The sequence below is a fragment of the Pituophis catenifer genome, unplaced genomic scaffold, assembly GCF_029215685.1.
Source record: "Pituophis catenifer annectens isolate HBS135680 unplaced genomic scaffold, rPitCat1.0.hap2 SCAF_10, whole genome shotgun sequence".
In the NCBI taxonomy this organism is placed as follows: Eukaryota; Metazoa; Chordata; class Lepidosauria; order Squamata; family Colubridae; genus Pituophis; species Pituophis catenifer.
In genome coordinates, this window is record NW_027256890.1 from 9,316,241 (window position 1) to 9,336,488 (window position 20,248).

Genomic DNA, 20,248 nt, shown 5'->3' on the forward strand with positions numbered 1-20,248 from the left:
AGATGGATTTGTGGCGTCCTTGGTGCTCTCTGAGCTGGGTTGTTTTCTTGTAGGTGTTTTATTACCCGGATAAGTAATAGCATCAGTGCTAGAAGGGAGTGGGGTTTGGGAAGAGGAAGGAAGGAAGGAAGGAAGGAAGGAAGGAAGGAAGGAAGGAAGGAAGGAAGGACTATAGGGTGTTTGGTGCTCTCTAGAGTAGTGGCCAAAATTGTGGAAACCTTTTGGGAAAAGTGTATTTTTGAGGTTCGATGGCTAATAACACCAATTTATTTATTTATTTATTTATTTATTTATTCATTCATTCATTCATTTATTCATTCATTCATTCATTCATTCATTCATTTATTGGAGTTTCAAGATAATTCTATTCCACTGCTGGAATGGCCTGGGAAAAGCCCAGTCCTTCACCCAATTGAAAATCTATGGAGCCGACTAAAGAAACTTGTTAGTCAGAAGGGACCCAGCAATCAAACCCAGTTAATAGAAGCCATCATTCAATCTTGGTTTCACATTAGAACAGTTGCAGAACTCAAAGACTTGGTTCCACTCCATGGGAAGACATCGTAAGGCCATCATTCATGCTAAAGGTTACTCAGCTAAAAATTAACTGACAGCTAAGAATTAACTGACATGGTGATAATTTTTGTATATCTCATTTTTTTTCTAGGGGGATCATTTTTGTATATCTCGTTTTTTCTACGTGTTTCACTTTTCTTCTTTGTACTGTAACTGCTATTCTAATAGCAAATCCTTCATGAAAGTTATTGCATTACATTCTTGATTAAATTATCTTTCCATTGATAGATAATTTTATGGTACTACTACTACTCCCCTAAAAGAGTGGTGTTATTAGCTAGTTTTAGGAAATACACTTTCCCCAAAAGGTTTCCACAATTTTGGCCACTACTGTATAGCAACAGAGAGCAAACCCCATTCCCTTCTAGCACTGATGATGTTACCTAGTTGGGTAATGAAACGTCTGCAAGAAGACAACCAAGCTCAGAGAGCACCAATGACCCTCTCAGTCCTCCTCCTCTCCACACACCCCATTCTCTTCTAGCGCTGTTGATGTTACCTATTTGGGTAATAAAATGTCTGGAAGAAAAAAACCAAGCTGAGAGGACCAAGGATGCAACATCCGCCCTCCTTCTCCTCCTCTGTCTTCGCTCTGCAAACCCACTTCCTTCTAGCACTGATGATGTTACCTAGTTGGGTAATGAAACGTCTGCAAGAAAATCACCAAGCTCAGAGAGTACCAAGGTACTGCTCCCAAAAAAACTGGTGTTATTAGCTAGTTTTAGAAAATACACTTTTCCCAAAAGGTTTCCACAATTTTGGCCACTACTGTATATGAGTGTCTCCTCCACCATCCAGAGAAGGTTCTTCTGAGGAGCTATGGTGGAACCCAAGAGTTACCTTGAGGCAGCCTCTTGCCTTTTATTTATTTCATGCAGAAAATGCTCGCCAGTCCCTCTTAACCTTCTTAACCCTGTCCTCATTCTATCAAGCGGAAGGAGGGCCGGCTTTCAGGCATGTTCTACGTTTTTATTTCAGGAGGAGAATCGTACTGGGGAAAGCCGTTCAAAGACGAACTGAGGCCCAACTTGTCCCACACAGGGCGAGGCGTCCTCAGCATGGCCAACACGGGGCCCAACAGCAACAAATCTCAATTGTAAGTGGGGACTTGGCTCTTCTAATATCCTTCCTCCCCTCAGGAGGACACGAGCAAGTGTCCCAAAGGTGCTTTTTCAAGAGGCAACTGGGTCTTTCTGGTTTTTCTTTGAAGACATTTCGCTTCTCATCCAAGACCCCCTCCGTGCTTCCCCCGCTTTTGGCACGCGATGGCATGGTGAGCCCAGTAGGCCCGTTTTTCACCCTCTCTAGGCTCCAGAGCCTTTCTAGGCGCCTGGGGAGGGCAAAAACAGCCTTCCCCAGCCTGACTTCCAGTGGGCCCAGAAGGCCTGAAAGCTGAGCTTGCGTGCCCACCAATATGGCCATAGGTTCGCCATCACGGCCCTATACCATGGCAGACAAATGGTTGCCCAATCTCTTCTGAAAAACTTCCAGCGTTGGAGCATTCACAACTTCTGGAGGCAAGTCGTTCCACCGATTCATTGTAGATCCACGCAGGCCCATCGTAACTTTGAACCGTCATTAAGCGACCGGTTGTAAGTCGAGGACTGCCTACAGTTCCCCCGGAGAGGCCTTTGGCTTTTAGCTCCTGCATGTCCTCAAGCCTGTAAAATACGGACTGCCAGGAATGCTGTAAATTAAATCTCAATCAACCCAGTCGTGGCATCGTGTAATTGGATCCAAGAAACCACAGATTACGCAGCCAGCTCTGCGATAACAAACAGCCGATCCTCTTTTTAGAATTCTTTTTTTTTTCTTTTTCTTCTTCCCATTTCATCTGGAAAGGTTAAAGCTTCCTTCTCCGCCGTTCATTCTGCTGAGATAGGAACGGGTAGTCCTCGCCTTACGACCAGAATGGAGCCCGAAATGTATGTGGCCGAGTGAGACATTGCTTAAGTGAGCTTTGCCCGGTTTTTACGACTTTTCTTGGCCACGTTGGTTTAAAGTAAACCGCTGCCGTTATTAGCACCAGTAAGACGGTTGTTAAGTGAATCTAGTTTTCCCGTGGACTTTGCTTGTCGGAAGGTCTCAAAAAGATGACGTGACCCCGTCGTAAACGCGAGCATCCGAATGTACGCATCACGTTCGGGGATGGTGCCAACGGTCGTAAGTGGGGGGAAAAAAATCCCCCTTTTTTTAGTGCCTTTGTAACTTCAAACGGTCATTAAGTGAACTGTTGTAAGTCAAGGACTGCCTATACGTACCTCGAGCTGGTGACAATTTGGCTGAGCCAAGTCCCAGCTGTTTGCGTTACTGTGATTGACTCGTTTTTTGGGGAAACTCTTGATGTGTTTGTTTCATGGCAGCCTTTTCTTTTCTTTTCCAAGTTTCATTACTTTCCGGTCCTGTGCATACCTGGATAAGAAGCACACCATATTTGGAAGGTAAGCGAAAACATTTCTCTATATCGCAGCCAGCATTTCGTTAATTACCCTTAACAGATGTCTGTGTGGCAGTTAGAAATTATTTTTTTTATAAAAAAAAAAACCCCAAAAATCTGGAGGAAAAAAACCATGGATTTGCAAGCACCCTCAGCTATAGGTAAAGGTAAAGGTTCCCCTCGCACATATGTGCTAGTCGTTCCCGACTCCAGGGGGCGGTGCTCATCTCTGTTTCAAAGCCAAAGAGCCAGCGCTGTCCAAAGACGTCTCCGTGGTCATGTGGCCGGCATGACTCAATGCCAAAGGCGCACGGAACGCTCTTACCTTCCCACCAAAGGGGGTCCCTATTTTTCTACTTGCATTTTTTTACGTGCTTTCGAACTGCTAGGTTGGCAGAAGCTGGGACAAGTCACAGGAGCTCACCCCATTACACGGCACTAGGGATTCAAACCGCTGAACTGCCGACCTTTCGATCGACAAGCTTAGCGTCTTAGCCACTGAGCCACCGCGTCCCCTTTTACTCTCAGCTATAAAAGAGCTCAAATTCATAAGCTTGCTTACCAGCGCAGCCCAAGCTAAGAATGCTATGATTGTTTGATTGGGGATTCTATTCTATCCTATCCTATCCTATCCTATCCTACCCTATCCTATCCTATCCTATCCTATCCCGTATTTTCTACTCTATTCCATATTTTCTATTCTATTCTATTCCATTCCACTCCATATTTTCTATTCCATTCCATATTTTCCATTCCATTCCATATTTTCTATTCTATTCCATTCCACTCCATATTTTCTATTCCATTCCATATTTTCCATTCCATTCCATATTTTCCATTCCATTCCATTCCATATTTTCTATTCTATTCCATTCCATTCCATATTTTCTTTTCTATTCTATTCCATTCCACTCCATATTTTCTATTCCATTCCATATTTTCCATTCCATTCCATATTTTCTATTCTATTCCATTCCATTCCATATTTTCTATTCTATTCTATTCCATTCCATATTTTCTATTCTATTCTATTCCATTCCACTCCATATTTTCCATTCCATTCCATATTTTCTATTCTAGTCCATATTTTCTATTCTAGTCCATACTTTCTATTCTATTCTATTCCATTCCATATTTTCTACTCTACTCTACTCTACTCTACTCTACTCTACTCTACTCTACTCTACTCTATTATTACTCTTACTCTTATTCCATTCTAAAGGAAATCACGTTAAACACCCCCAGCTGCCTTCCATTCGGTGCTTATGATTTCACTTTGACTTATGAAGGCCAACACCGAGCTGCCTTCTGTCCCTTCCTTCCGTTGGCTGCACCAGCTTCCTCCTCCTCGTCCCCCACTCCAATTTTGAAGTAGGTTGGGCTTTTTCGTACTATGTCCTTACTCCGCGTGGGTTTTTCCTCTTCCTTTCCCCAGAGTCGTCGGAGGCTTTGAGACCCTCACTGCGATGGAAAACGTGGAGAGCGATCCCAAAACAGACCGTCCCAAGGTCAGTCTCTTGGGGTGAAAGATCAAACGGAAAGAGAATAAAACCTGGATTGAAACAGCCTCGGGTGTCAGGCCTGGAAGCCATCTTTTGCCTTGGATCTTCAGGCCTGCCTCATTTACTACTGTGGGAAACTGGGAGGGGGGAATTGTATTAAGCATTGGCAGAGGTGGGTTTCGACAGGTTCTGACCAGTTCTGGAGAACCGGTAGTGGAAATTTTGAGTAATTTGGAGAACCGGTAGTAAAAATTCTGACTGGGACCGCCCCCATCTATTCTCTGCCTCCCAAGACCCAGCTGATTGGGAGGAAATGGGGATTTTGCAGTATCTTTCCCCTGTCACGCCCACCAAGCCACGCCCACCAAGCCATGCCCACCAAGCCACACCCACAGAACCGATAGTAAAAAATTTTGAAACCCACCACTGAGCATGGGTGATATGTAGTCATAATAACATTCCTTTCTCAAAGAATCAAGGACATAACTGCCCTGCACTTGGAGGGCTGGAACTGGGAGGCATCCCCAATTGAGACGGTGCTTGGATTGGACCATGTGATGGACATGTGGATGTTGGGAAGGGACTTGGACTTTCTTTTGGGTGGGGAAAACCTGGAAGCTTTCAGATTCGGGTTTTCCCAGACGTGCCAATACGACATCTCTAATAAAATGGAACTTTAAACCTTGGAGTTTTCTTTCGTTGGGGGTGTTACTTGGACCCCGGACATTCGGCTATGTTTAAACGATTTCAACTTTGCACCAAAGCAGCAGCGAAAAAGCCTGTGTAATTTCCCCCCCCCCCCCCCCGTTCTCTCTCTCTCTCTCTCTCTCTTTTTTTTTAGGAGGAAATAAAAATCAAATCCACAACAGTTTTTGTTGACCCGTACGAAGAGGCAGACGCCCAGGTAAGCATTCAAAAGAGTTCAGGAAGACAATTGACTGCAGGTGACTCATGTGCCCACTTCACCCTCCCAAATTCTCTCGTATATTAAGTTTTTATTCGGCTGGCGGGGAAAGGCAGAAACGCTGGAATTATTGCACGACCAGATATGGGTCAGTCGGTCGTCAGAAGTTGCTGTCTGTCGTTCTCTCAAAACCTTTCAGCCCGAGTGGCCACACAGAAGGCAGGGAGTCCTCGCCTTACGACCAGAACAGCAACCTCATTCGTTAGGAGTTGTGTCTTTGTGCGGTTATTGCATTGTCCTACTTTGGCTTCCTTTCTCAAAAATGAAGCAACGGAGAGCAAGAAAGATCTGTCTTTCCTCTTTTTTTTTTCTTCCTTCCTTCCTTCCTTCTCCACATTTTTCCTTTCTCCTTACTTCCCACTCTCTTTTTTTCTTTCTTTCTTTTTTCCTCTTCCTCCCTCATTTCTTTCTTCTTTCCCTTCCTCCTTCCTTCCCCTCTCCTTTTTTCTCCTTCCTTCCTTTCCCTTCCTTCTTCCCTTCCCCTTCCCTCTCTTCCCCTTCCTTCCTCCTTCCTTCCCTTTCCCTCTCTTCTCCTTCCTTCTTTCCTCCCTTCCTTCCTTCCTTCCTTTCCCTTCCCCTTCCTTCCATTCCTCCTTCCTTTCCCTTCCCCTTCCTTCCTTCCTTCCATTCCTCCTTTCTTTCCCCTTCCCCTTCCTTCCTTCCCTTCCCTTCCCTAGTGACTGAGCACCTTACGGTTCTAAAAACTATACAAACTTTGTGTACAGCTGTTGCCCATCTCCCGTTTTCAGCCAACTGGTGCTGTGTGGCCTGCTTGAAACCTCTTTTTCAAGGCTTTTTTTTTTGTTTGTTTGTTGGAAGAGTGATCTGTCTCCGTTCACTTTCTCCAAGGTCGCCCAAGAAAGAGAGAAGGCCCTGCAGGAAGAGGAGGCAACGAAGAGAGAAAGCAAAGAAGTCCTGAAGAAAGAACCTCCCACACCAAAAACTTACCGCACCGGAGTTGGGAAATACATAAACATAGCAGCAGCGTAAGTTCTGGCTGCTTTTTACTTTTTTGAATTTCTGGGTTTTTTTCTATGGGGAGATAAAAGCATGTGTGGAAAAAATAACCTTTGCCAGTTGATCTTATTGAATTTGTGCAAACATTTTTGTGGTTTCAGGCAGTGAAAAATAGAAATAAGACAGGACAGGACAGGATGATGGATGGATGGAGAGATAGATAGGTAGTGTGGGTGGGTGGAGAGAGAGAGGGAGCGATAGAGATAGATGATAGACAGATAGGATGGGATGGGGTAGGATAGGATAGGATAATGAATAGAAAATAATGAAGAATAGAATACGGATAGAAATTGTATAGTTCTTACCACAAACAAGCGCACTGTCACTTTTCCACTTGATCACCGCTTGTTTTTCCGGCTGTCAGAGCTTCGGTTTGGCCATTAATGGCCGGCTTTTTCTCTGCCTGTTCAGAAGTTTCCCCGGATCTAGCTAGATGGACCGCTGTCCACCTGTGATCTGCGGGCGCCCTCCCAGCTTGGTCACCCCTTCAAGGCGAGAGTTGGCCCCAAGGAGCCTCCAGGCTGGTAGAAAACAGCTGATTTTCGTGGATTTCCTCGGATCTCTGCAGATTTCAGCTGTCACGCTCCGGTGACAACCGGAAGTCCTGACCGAACCGAAATAGAAATAGAAATAGAAATAATAGAAATAGAAATAGAAATAATAGAAATAGAAATAATAGAAATAGAAATAATAGAAATAGAAATAATAGAAATAGAAATAATAGAAATAGAAATAGAAATAGAAAAATCAGTTTGCCCCAAAGGAAAGGACCTTAGAGCCAGTTAGATGAGTGGATGACCAGATAATATAAGGCGATTGGTTCCTATTTCTCTTGACCTCCCATTTAAAACAACGTTAGAACTTTTCACACTTCACTTTTTTTAATTTTCCAAAACTGCTTCATTCGAAAGAAGAGGCGGAAAGATTTTTGTGTTATTTTTTTAACCACTAAAGTAGGGGAAATCTAGTTGATTTGTGCTACTTAATTTCATCCTTCTCTTCCCCTTGTATTTTTCTGCTCCTCTCTTCCATTTTTTTTTTTTTTTTTGAGAACTCTAAACCAGGATCTGTTTGTAGTATGACTTTAAGCCACGGTCTGTTTGTAGTGCGACCTTAAACCAGGGTCTGTTTGTAGTATGACTTTAAGCCAGGGTCTGTTTGTAGTGCGACCTTAAGCCAGGGTGTTTGTACTGCGACCTTAAGCCAGGGTCTGTTTGTAAGAAAGGGGTTGACTTGGGCATTTTGTGATGCAGGAAACGAGCAGCGGAAGACGGGCCGTCCACCAGCGGGGCTGCCAAGAAGGAGAAGAAAACCAGAGGCTTCGGAGACTTCAGCTCGTGGTAGCCAACGGAGGAGGACCAGCTCCAAACCATCCAGCCTGGGATGGAGAAGCCCAGGTTTGTGCCTCCGCTGCTGTCACAAAAAAATATGCGACTTTGGACCATAATATTTCCCTTAACAATCTTTCCCTGGCAGTCCTTTGTCGGTTGTGAAGGGTTTTGACGAAAGACGGGGCTTTTCCCGGAGTGCCTTGTAAGCCAACTCAGAAAGCCCTGCATATTTTGATGGCGTGTGATCAAATTAGAAGAAAGGGGGAAACTTCCATTTCACAGTTGAGCTGTCAACTTGCAAAGCTTTCAAGTTGCCATGAGCAGGAGGGAGGGAGAAGTGATAGAGCTGATTGATTTCCCTAACTGAAGCTGCATTCCATACATTCTTCCTGACCGCAATCAGAAGGAGGGTGTTGGATTTCACAGCCAGCCAAAGGGGTTAATGAGCATTTTGATGGACGAATTTGGGAGAAGACAGTTTGGATGGAAAAACCCACGGTCCTTCCCAAGGTGGGCCTCCCAAGCTACCGTTTTGAAACAGCTGCCCAGAGACTCTTGGGAAAAACAAACAAACTTTGATCTCTGTAATCTGGTGACTTCCCACCTAAGACGTTCCAAGCCAACATCTTGGTTTAGAGGTGGTGATGGACCCAGATCCTCAATCGTTGCTTAGTGAAGATTCTGCTTCAGAATAAACCCCCATATCTACCTAATACTGCAGCTCTACTCCAGTTTCCCTTAGCTACTGTGTTTCCCCCAAAATAAGACCGGGTCTTATATTAATTTTTCTTCCAAAAGACACTTTAGCGCTTATTTTCAGGTTAGGTTTTATTTTGGGGGGAAATTCAGTACTAAACGCCTCCGTCTGCTGACGATCTTAACTGGGGCTTATTTTGGGGGATAGGGCTTATATTACGAGCATCCTGAAAAATCATGCTAGGACTTATTTTCAGGTTAGGTTTTATTTTCGGGGGAAATACAGTACTAAACGCCTCCATCTGCTGATGATCTTAACTGGGGCTTATTTTTGGGGATAGGGCTTATATTACGAGCATCCTGAAAAATCATGCTAGGACTTATTTTCTGGTTGGGTCTTATTTTCGGGGGAAACAGGGTACTGAAGAGCTGTTGGTCCATCTTCTCTTCGATGTGTAGCCTAAAATATTCTGGCCCATTGAGAAGGCCTCTAGGAAAACTCCCCGTGGCTTTAGGCCTCTGGCTTATCGGCGTAACCCAGCTAGCCACTTGATCTTACTTAACCTCTTTGGGGGATTTCAACCCCCTTCTTTTGGAAGACAGAGGGATTTCTGGACCCTAGGATGCAACTAATCCAAAGCCAAGGGGTGTAAGCGATCGATTTCCTGCTAACAGTGATAAAAGTTGAGCAGATAACAGTAACTGGGAAACTGTCTGTTTGAAGAAAGGCAAAATAGCAGCAAGGAAGGGTTGAAGGATCTTTGGCCTAGCGGTGGAGCTCTCGCCTTACAATCAGGAGGCTGTGAGTTCGATCCTAGGTAGAAGCAGATATTTCTCTCTCTGAACACAATGAAAATATATCTGCTGAACAAAACTCCGCGTTGGCAACAGGAAGAGCATCCGGCCATGAAAACACTGCTAGCTCCATTCAGTTGCCCAGACTCCACCACGCAAGGGATTATGGGGTTGTTAAAAGATAATGATGAAGAAGAAGGGTTGAAGGATCTTCCCCAAACAGATGTATTTTAGCCCCTTTTCTTCATCACTGCCCTTCAAGTAACCTTTGATGGCAATGCTTAGTTCTCCATCTCCACCAAAATGGAGCTACATGTGCTTTTAGTTTGGTCCACCTCAAAACAGAAAACAGAGGTCCAGCCTGGTTTGGTCCATTCCTGAAATTGTCAGCACAGGCCATCCAGCTTGAGCATTCTGGGAAACATGCACATTTGGAGATCTCTCAAGACTTGTCGTTCAACCTGACAAATGTCAGCAAACGTTTGAGTTTGGGCCCAGCATGAACTTCCTGATGTCCTCTCGCATCCGCTTCTAGGTAATGCAGTACAGGGGTGGGCTTCAAAAAATTTAGCAAGGGGTTCTGTGCCCAGTTGCTGGGTGGGCGTGGGTGTGAACTAGTCGGCCTCCTGCACCACCAGTGTTTTTGCCCTCCCCAGGCTCCAGAGGCTTTTCTCAAGCCTCCGGGAAGGTGAAAATGGCCTCCCCAGGCTCCGGAAGCCCTCTGGAAGCTGGAAACGGGCCCGTTTCCAGCCTTCTCGAACTTCTGGCAGGCCCATTTTTCGCCCTCCCCAAGCCTCCCCATACACCCTGCACTTACCTGCATCCAAAACGGGCCGTGTGGGGACTCCTGGGAGGGGCGGGGGTGAGGTGGGCGGAGCCAGCCAGGAGTGGGATATGGGGGTTCTCCAAACTGCACAGAATCTTAGCTAGAGGTTCTACCGAACCCCCAGCAGCCCACCCCTGATGCAGTAGCTTCCAAGCTAAAAACACACAAGGGGGTTGGGTTTTTCTTTTTTTAAAATATATATATATATATATATATATTCTGAATCGCCCACCACTTTCTCCTTTGGCGATGATCTCATTGACAAATGTTCTGCAGGAGGAGGAAGATGACAATTAACTCCATTCATGCTAAAAATGAGAATTTGCCACTTGTCCTGCAAGAGCTAAAATAGGAGTCGGCTTCGGGTGCAATCGGTCTCCTCGAGTCTTGTGCTACCTGGATGTAGAGATTATAGCCACTGCAGTCCCAATCAGTCACTGACTTTTTTTTAAAGTTTTATTTTTTGGACTGTTCAGGGATTTGCGGAGAAAACGGGGGCATCTATACTCCGTGCAGATTTTCAAAGAGCGAGCTTTGAAAAATTAACCCGTTGCAGCGTTCTTTTGTACAAATTCCCGGGTCACGAAATTTGTAAGCGGGATGGATTACATGAAGAGTTTTCCATTAAAGTTTTACGTTTTCGTTTGTTTCCCGATTGTGAATTTGGGGCTTCCCTCCCACCAGAAGACTGCTGACTCAGGATTTTCCTCCACCCCAAACATTTTATTGCCAAAAAAACGAAGTCACCCATATTTTTAAGAAGAGACTTGACACTCATTTGTCTGAAATGGTATAGGTTCTCCTGTTGGACTAGAAGACCTTCAAGGTCCCTTCCAGCTTCTATTCTATTCTATTCTATTCTATTCTATTCTATTCTATTCTATTCTATTCTATTCTATTCTATTCTATTCTATTCTACTCTACTCTACTCTACTCTACTCTACTCTACTCTACTCTACTCTTATTCTTCCATTCCATTCTTCTCTTCTCTTCTCTTTCTTCCATTCTATTATTCTCTTCTCTTCTCCTTATTCTTCCATTCCATTCTTCTCTTCTCTTCTCTTCTCTTCTTATTCTTCCATTCCATTATTCTCTTTTCTCTTCTCTTCTACTCTACTCTATTCTATTCTTATTCTTCCATTCCATTATTCTCTTCTCTTCTCTTCTCTTCTCTTCTCTTCTCTTCTCTTCTCTTCTCTTCTCTTCCTTCCATTCTGTTATTCTCTTCTCTTCTCCTTATTCTTCCATTCCATTCTTCTCTTCTCTTCTCTTCTCTTCTCTTCTCTTCTCTTCTCTTCTCTTCTCTTCTCTTCTCTTCTCTTCTCTTCTCTTCTCTTCCCTTCCCTTCCCTTCCCTTCCCTTCCCTTCCCTTCCCTTCCCTTCTCTTCCAAGATTTATAATGGGCCTAGAGTACTTTTGAAGAAAAGATTGTAAATTTGCCTGCGTATGAAAATAGAAAGAAGGAGGCAGGGCCAGAGGTGGAAGAAAAATTACGAAGCTGAAAGGAGGCTGGTGAAACTTGCCAAGTTCAGAATGATCTAAATGTGCGAATATGTTGTAAGAAGGAAAACAACTCCGTTTTCTGCAGACTGATTTTTAGGCTAACGGGAAGAGTGAAGTCACCGATGGGTGGTGAGTGATTAGCAGAGAGCAATGCTGAGCTACAGGAAGAAGGCATCCTGCAGAAACTCTTTAAGGCAGTTTAAACCCCAAAAAAGTAAGATCATCTGCACTGTATGAATGCATCAGAGCACTGATGACATTACCTAGGGAGGTCATGAAACGTCTGCAAGAAAACAAATTCAGAAGCACCAGTCCTCCTCCACCTCCTCCTCTTTCTCCTACTCTTCCACCCCATCTCCTCCTCCCCTACTTCTCCACTCCGCAAACCCCACTCCCTTCTAGCACTGATGATGTTACCTAGGCAGCTCCTGAGATCCTAGAAAGCAACAAAGTTCAGAGAGCACCAAGGAACTCAGTCCTCCTCCACCTCCTTCTCCTCTTCCTCCCCATCTCCTCCTCCTCCTCCCCAACTTCTCCTCCATTCCGCAAACCCCACTCCCTTCTAGCACTGATGATGTAACCTAGTTGGGTCATGAAACGTCTGCTAGAAAACAACCAAGCTCAGGGAGAACCAAGGACCCCACAGTCCTCCTCTTCCTCCTCTTCTCTTCCTCCTCCCCAACTTCTCCTCCACTCCACAAACCCCACTCCCTTCTAGCACTGATGATGTAACCTAGTTGGGTCATGAAACGTCTGCTAGAAAACAACCAAGCTCAGGGAGAACCAAGGACCTCACAAACCTGTATTAAGTTAGAACTACCCTCAAGAAAAACCTATCATACCTTGGATGGACTTCTTCCAATCCCTTACGGGGACGTCTGGTGGAAGAAGCCAGCATGTCTAAAGAATCTGAAAAAATTGTTTTGGGACAGAGATCTACTCTGAAAGCCCAGGAGAAGGACCATTAGTGGCTGTAACCATTTTCCATAAAGAGCCTTTAATGAAAGCTTTTAATGTCTAGAGCCAAGTGAGTCATTCCTATTAAGGGAGGTTTACGCAGGTTGCATTATTTATGTTTTATTGGAAAGTTCTAATTTTATATAGAAGACTCTTAATGCACGAATTTCTAAAATAATTTCCTGATCAGAAAAAGACATTGTTCGGCACGGAACAACCAAGCAGAGCCAAATAAAAATGGGAAGATATATATATATTTTTTCCTGATCTGTGATCTCATTATTTTCCTAGACCAAAACGATGTCTTTCTTGCAATTCTATTATCAGTTCCAGGTATTATGCTTTTTTCTAAAAAAACAACAATTAGTTATCTGATCTTGGGTAACAAAAGCCTTTTCAGCTGAATTGAGGAGAAAAAAAATCAGCCTTTACACCTAATCTTGCTCTGGAACAATTGTGTGTCCAACCTTGGTAACTTTAAGATTTGTGGACTTTAACCCCCAGAATTCCCCCAGCCAGCTTTGGCTTCTACTTCTGAGAAATATTTTGGGACTCCAATGAAGCTGCTCCACGCCAGAGGGGGTTAGTAAACCAGGAAGAAAGTCCCTGCTTCGCCCTGTTGTATTTTGATTTTTAACTGATTTAATCTCTGCTATTATCTATGTTTTAACACCATGTCCTTGCTGTTGCAGAGGGGCGCGGTGGCTCAGTGGCTAAGACGCTGAGCTTGTCGATCGAAAGGTCGGCAGTTCAGCGGTTCGAATCCCTAGCGCTGCGTAAACGGGGGGAGCTCCCGTGACTTGTCCCAGCTTCTACCAACTGAGCAGTTCGAAAGCACGTAAAAACAAATGCAAGTAGAAAAACAGGGACCACCTTTGGCGGGAAGGGAACAGCGTTCCATGTGCCTTTGGCGTTTAGTCATGCCGGCCACATGACCACGGAGACGTCTTCGGACAGCGCTGGCTCTTCGGCTTTGAAACGGAGATGAGCACCGCCCCCTAGAGTCGGGAACGACTAACACGTATGTGCGAGGGGAACTTTTACCTTTACCTTACTTGCTGTTGCATTGTCATAATCTGCCCAGATTTGCTTGACGGTGAGTAGCATATAAATTTAATCAATAAACTTTGCCGGGCACCAGCAGGAGGTTGGACTAGAGGACCTCCAAAGTCCCATCCAACCCTATGATTCTTTGTTCCAACTGAGGGTGTTATATGCTTTAGGATCTATTCTCTGCAATTGTCAAGCCGATGCCTTTCCTGCTTTCTCTCAAGACAATAGGCAAATGCTTCAGACACATTTTTTTTCGGGAAGAGGAAATCCTGAACAATGCTGGATGGACAGACCTTGAGTGTTTACCTCCTTTCCTGCGGCAATGATCAATTCTGAACTGGAAGTGATGTCAAACCATTTGGGAAGGAAGCCCTAAATTGAATTAAGACCAAGAAGGAAAATGAATTGACGGGCACTTCAGTCTTTGTGGTCCCTGTTTTCTTTGCAAACCTTTTTTTTTTCTTTTTTTTTTTTTTTTTTGCATTTTGGCGAACACGGTTTTGAATTAGCCAATCCGCACTTTAGCTCTGTACTTATCAACTGGCTAAGAAAACTTACCATCCGCGGGCAATTGTGGGACTTAATAGCAACAGCACTTAGACTTATATACCGCTTCTTAGTGCCTTGCAGCCCTCTCTTAAGCGGTTTACAGAGTCAGCCTATTGCCCCTAACAACAATCTGGGTCTCCTCATTTTACCCACCTCGGAAGGACGGAAAGGCTGAGTCAACCTTGAGCCTGGTGAGATTTGAACTGCCAAATTGCAGGCAGCCGGCAGTCAGCAGCAGTAGCCTGCAGTACTGCACTCTTACCACTGCACCACTGTGGCTCTGTGATTTAAGCAAAGGATTAAACGTTTATTGGTCCCCACTTTGTGTGCTGATGCTTTCCCAGATACCTCTCCAGATGTCAGCCCGGAGGAAGATGAATCAGTTCCGGGCACATCTGGAGGGGAGTTGGTCAGTGGCTCTGAGCAGCCGTCTTGAGAGGGATTTGGCTCAAGCTCAGATGCAGCAGGACAGCCCGATGGCTTCAGATGGGGAAAAGGATGCAGTTACAGCCAGTCAGCGATGAGGAGGAAGAACTGCCTTCTGCCCCTGATCCAAAAACATGTAGGGCAGAGAAAAGGCAGGAGCCAGAGAAGGTCAGCCAGATTACTCGCGAGGAGGCAGCCTCTTGATGGGCTGCACCAGAAGCTGGCTATTCAGCACACAACAGACAGATGGAAGCGATGCTCGTAATGACGTGTTCCGTTTCCTAGCTGTGTGTTTTCTGGCCGTTATGATTCTTGCCTTGACAGTGTTTTGTCTTACATCGTGCCTTGCGAACTCTTGGGACTTTTATTGCCTCTTGTATTGTGGATTTAATTTTGACTGGTTGGTTTGACTGGGAAGCTTTCAAGAGCCTCTCAAACTCTTTGGCCATCGCTCTGGGGACTAGCATCGGTCTGCTTGTGGCTGGATTTAATTGGGACAGTTCTGGGTTTTGGGTGAAGGGAGTAACTGGGGAGTATTAATAAACCCACTAAACCATAGTTTGTGTGTGTGTATGAGTGGGAGAGCACATCTTGATTCTTGGATTCCCCGTTGGGACTCAGTCCAAAGCAGCTCTCTTCACACTCCAGAGGGTCGTTTCTATAGTTAAGGGATAGTGCAAATCTCTCCAAAAATATACATAAGGTAAAGGTAAAAGTTTCCCTTGCACATATGTGCTAGTCGTTCCCGACTCTAGGGGGCGGTGCTCATCTCCGTTTCAAAGCCGAAGAGCCAGCGCTGTCCGAAGACGTCTCCGTGGTCATGTGTCTGGCATGACTCAACGCCAAAGGCGCACGGAACACTGTTCCCTTCCCACCAAAGGTGGTCCCTATTTTTCTACTTGCATTTTTTACCTGCTTTCGAACTGCTAGGTTGGCAGAAGCTGGGACAAGTCACGGGAGCTCACCCCGTTTATGCGACACTAGGGATTCGAACCGCTGAACTGCCGACCTTTCGATCGGCAAGCTCAGCATCTTAGCCACTGAGCCACCGCGTCCCCAAAAATAGAGAGGAAATTCAGGACATTCAGCGCAGAGATGGAAGGATGGTACTTGCTTTGGCCTATGTCATGAGCTGCCCATAGTCACTTGACAGCGAAGCAGCGTATAAATTTAATAAATAAACTTTGCCGGGCACCCAATGGAGGTTTTCCAAGATACTGAATTTTAACAGGGCTAGTGCAAAGCTCTCCAAAAATACAGAGGAAAATTCTGCGAGGAGTCAAAAGACGCTCAAGACACCGAGATTATGGATGGAAGGGCAACTCAGATAAGAGAGGAAGAGTGAACGTCATCGGGGGAAGACACGGTTCGCTGCCTACATTGGGGAGCAGAAGCGAACAGCACCAACCATTGTGTGGATTTGCGCCCACAGTTGTTTCTCCTCCATTCTTGGCCCCGTGTATCATCGCCTCCAGATTAGAGCTGCAATGGAAAGAAAGGGGCTCTTTCTGCCAGATCAGCAAGGGTTTGTGACAATCGTCCTTTGTGTTGCTTGCACACACTGGGAGGGAGGGAGGGAGGGAGGGAGACAACGGACAGCAGCCGTTTTCCAAATAACCCAAACGATCTCTTTTGCCACCCAGAGTCATTGTCAGGAGACCGGGGGAGGGAGGGAGGTGTCGGGACGGACACATTCGACATATAAATTTAATAAATGAAGATTAAAGGTAAAGGTTCTCCTCGCACACATGTGCTAGTCGTTCCCGACTCTAGGGGGCAGTGCTCATCCGTTTCAAAGCCGAAGAGCCAGCGCTGTCCAAAGACGTCTCCGTGGTCCTGTGGCCGGCATGACACCTCCTCACGAGCTAAATCAATGGGAAGCCAGAGTTTCCCCAACAACCCGGTTACTAATTTAATATCTGCAGCGACAACTTGACAGCTGTGGCAAGAAAGGTCGTAAAACCCCCACTGAACTGTCTCACTTAGCGTCAGAAATTCTTGGCTTGGTTGCGGTCATAAGTCAAGGACTACCTCTATGGGAGCAAAACCTTGATTCCCGTCTCCAATCTGCTTTCTCCCCCAAACAAAAAATGACGTAGCTACTATTTGTGGAGGAAAATCCAGCCCAAGCAGGGAGAAGGGAGGGGGAGAGAGAGAGAGAAGAAAAAGTCACATTCAACAAAACAACGGAAAGTTTTTATTGTGATACTGTCGAAGAGATACAATAAAGTGAAATCACAAATTGTGTATAGTATTGCTGAGGCGAGAACCAGGAAGAAGCCACGTCAGCTGCAAAAAAATAAAGCATTTTCCCCCCCCCCCCCAAAATTGTTCCAGCAATGAGGCACACGCCAGCTGCCACCAAATGCATGTGGTTGACACTATGTGTTTGCTTCTCTGAAATCCTTTAAAAAAATAATAATAATAAAATAACTCACTACTGGTTGGTTTTACACTCGGGAGAATAACTACGGTGCTTATCGAACCATTCACTTGGAAAGAATCCCTTTTTTTGACCTACCAACGCGAGTTAAAAGTTCTCGTTTATAGCGATCTTCCCAAGTCTGGATTAAAATAAGATTTAGCTTATCGGAAAATCAAAATCAAACCTCCCGTTCCAGGTCGAAATCTTGTACTGGTTTTCACGCTGATCAAACTATTGTTCACGGCCAATACGGGTTATTGGTTTTTTTCCCTTGGGAGGTGAAACTTTCAAAGTGAATTTTAAGAACGATATTGGCCACGCAGCAAATTCTTATCAAGTAAGTTCGTATAATTTGGAGGAGTCCTTAGGAAAGATCAAAAGACAACAGCCTCAGCCTCGCATCGCGACACTGGTGGGACAACTAATGAACGCTGTCCACAAATCATCTTGAAAGTGTGGGGCTGCTTTTTTTTTTTTTTTAGAAGTCACCCACAACCGCCACCCAAAAAAAGGAATTTAGACCTCCTGGCCTTCAGAGGATGCTTTCAATATGGACGAACTCGCCTAGAAGGAATTAGCTGAACCAGCAGTTCTAAAAAGTTCTGAAATCTCCGCCGAGAATTGTGAGTTTTCTCCCAGACATGATAACGTCTAGGAATCTCCAAACGGACTTAAATTTAAAAAAAAAACACAAAAAAGTTTTTGAACTGGCTCTGAATCGGGTGGAGATTGGGTGGCTACGTTTACAAGAGCCATGAATGTTGACTCCCAAGGACAAAATAAACACACAGACACACAAACACTTCACAAATGTAAATGTTGGCAGCCTGTTCCTCTAAGTGCCAATGAACAATCTTCTCAAGAACCAGCTTGTAGTCAGTTCGCCCACTTCACAAAAAGGGAAGGAGAGATCTAGTAAGTCGATGTTCACAAAAATCGCCGTTACAATTTATAAAATATATAGTATATGTATATATATATATATTGCTCAAAAAAATAAAGGGAACACAAGCAGAAGACCTCCGAGATTTGAATGAATGAAATAGCCTTATAAATCCTTTGTTCGTTACATACAGTAGTTTATATACTGCTCAAAGACCTAAAGGGAACACAAAACTACTGTATGTAACGAACAAAGTATTTAATAAGGCTATTTCATTCATTCAGATCTCGGAGGTCTTCTGCTTGTGTTCCCTTTATTTTTTTGAGCAGTGTATATAAAATAAATGTTAAGGTCAACAGTAATAAAAACAACGATCAACAAAAGTGCTCAAGTTGAAGGGGAAGATTAAAACTTACCCACAAAGCACACACAAACTCTTAAATAGAATACGTTACCAAAAAAACAAAACAAAAAAACACAGGTTAAATGGGAAAATGCTTGGTAAAATGTTCAAGTATCTTTTTTTTTTTTTTAATGTATTTAAAGGTAACGCTGGAAAGTTCAGTAACCAGACTGATCTTTTTTTAGACCTCAACCGATCATCCAGCAGTATCTGGATCCACCAAATCTGTCCATTTTGAACGACGCAGTTTTAAGGACTTTCTCACAAGGCCAAGTCAAAAGAGCCCGCCAATTCCCAGGAATCGTAAGACAAAGAAATGCTACTTCAGACCTACGCGATTGGTTCTGGATTTAAAATTCCCTACAGCCTCTTTTTTTTTTTTTTTAAACGTCCCTTGTTTCAAAATTCGTAATATTGCTCTGTTTGGTACCTTATCCCTTAAAAATAAATTGCATCTGATTTTAAGCTGCAATTTGATATTCCACTTTCCCCTCTTTTTGGCATCTGGGTTAAAAACAAACAAAAAATAATAATTCTAGGGAAAATGCCCATCTGCATAGACTCAAAAGGCCCGTCGGACTACATGTTACACGCAAATAGGTAATGTGTCCCCAATTTTATTAGAAACTATACCTTGGTAGGTGGCTAGTGTAAAATCCACTTCGAGTGGATTTCTACCACACCGTGTGAATTTTCAGCTTTATGGGAAATAAAGAGACACCTTTGTGTGTAACATGCAGTTCGGCCCAAGCATTCTCGGATTAAAATAACATTCTTTCGTAAGATTTTTTTTCCCCCTCTGCCTTTTTTCTTTTTTTCCCTTCAAGCTCCCACCTTCTCAAAATCCCCACAAAGTGATTCTTTCAGATGATTTGAGAAATGTGTCGAGGCGAGAGCAACGACGTTAGCAAAGCCAGCGTTCATGGTTGAAGGGGGGGGGGAGTGATGGCCACCACCGTAGGCCAACACCGCTGAAAATACGACTGCTGAAAAATTCAGGACTTCGGTTGACTGCTGGCGACCGACACCAATCTCACAGAGAAGGAGGAATAGTCCAGTTCTCCATCACTGCCATAAAGCAAGAGAGGAGATCCAGGTCTTTAAAAGGATTTGTAGAGAGGGGTACAAGAAGCTAATTTCGTTTCAATAACCACCGGTTCCTTTCGTTAGGGCTGCGAGTCGGAAAACCCGCAGGACGTTTTATGGATGCCGTCACGGTTCCTATGTTGATGGACTCTCAACCCAGGTGCCCTAAACTGAATTATTACACACTCCCAAGGTCCTCCCTTAACAAGCACACACCTAACAAGCCAGCATCCCTAACAAGCCAGCCTCTCAAGTCTTCGAGTGAAAACTCTCCCGAGGGTTGAAACTGCGGCTGATCTCGATGTGAATCAAGAGGAGTTTCTCAGTCCCGCTGCGGACTGAAAATTCACTGGGTTTCAAAATTCAATTCACAACTAAATAAAGCACCAGAATAAAAGGTCATACAAAATCTGAGACTAGCTGTCAGGAGGGACAGCTCTTTGGATCCAAATGCCTGAAAGGTAACTATATATACACACATACGCACGCTTAAATAGATAAAAGATATATATTCAATATCCTTTTTTTCTTTTTTTTTTTCTTTTTTGCATCACAGTGTAAAATCTGTTCTTCTTCCCAAAGGATTTACAGAGGAATAAAATGGGGGAGGGAAGTCTCGGGGTACGGGAGGGGGGAAGCGTTCAACGGTCAGGAGAAGGAAGTGGCTATTTTTTCTAAGGAAGGAGAAAAGCTAAAGTGCGATTCGAGATCTGAATGTCAGTTAGATGAGCTTACTAGCAGCCATTATTAGGCAGGGACAAAAAGCTGGCGTTGCAATGCAACAGGTTAAGAAGTACGTTAGCGTTCCCATTGTAAAGC

General features: G+C 44.4%; 1 protein-coding gene across 3 annotated transcripts in view; it reads left to right on the forward strand.

Annotated features, from left to right (window-relative positions):
* Window positions 1-18,764, forward strand: part of PPIL2 (peptidylprolyl isomerase like 2) — a 55,291-nt gene extending 36,527 nt beyond the window's left edge. Inside the window, exons 15-21 of one of the 3 annotated variants that reach the window (XR_011600834.1) lie at window positions 1,555-1,672; window positions 2,961-3,017; window positions 4,449-4,521; window positions 5,357-5,419; window positions 6,329-6,465; window positions 7,750-7,893; window positions 18,529-18,764. Coding sequence is in view for 1 of the 3 variants with exons in the window: in XM_070951291.1 (XP_070807392.1) it covers window positions 1,555-1,672; window positions 2,961-3,017; window positions 4,449-4,521; window positions 5,357-5,419; window positions 6,329-6,465; window positions 7,750-7,840 (539 nt within the window). In the remaining 2 variants the exon portion in view is untranslated. Of the gene's footprint in view, window positions 1-1,554; window positions 1,673-2,960; window positions 3,018-4,448; window positions 4,522-5,356; window positions 5,420-6,328; window positions 6,466-7,749; window positions 8,863-10,420; window positions 11,198-18,528 lie in introns of those variants that run through there. The other 2 variants (XR_011600835.1, XM_070951291.1) reach the window with 2 other exon arrangements.
* The last annotated feature ends 1,484 nt before the right edge of the window (window positions 18,765-20,248 follow it).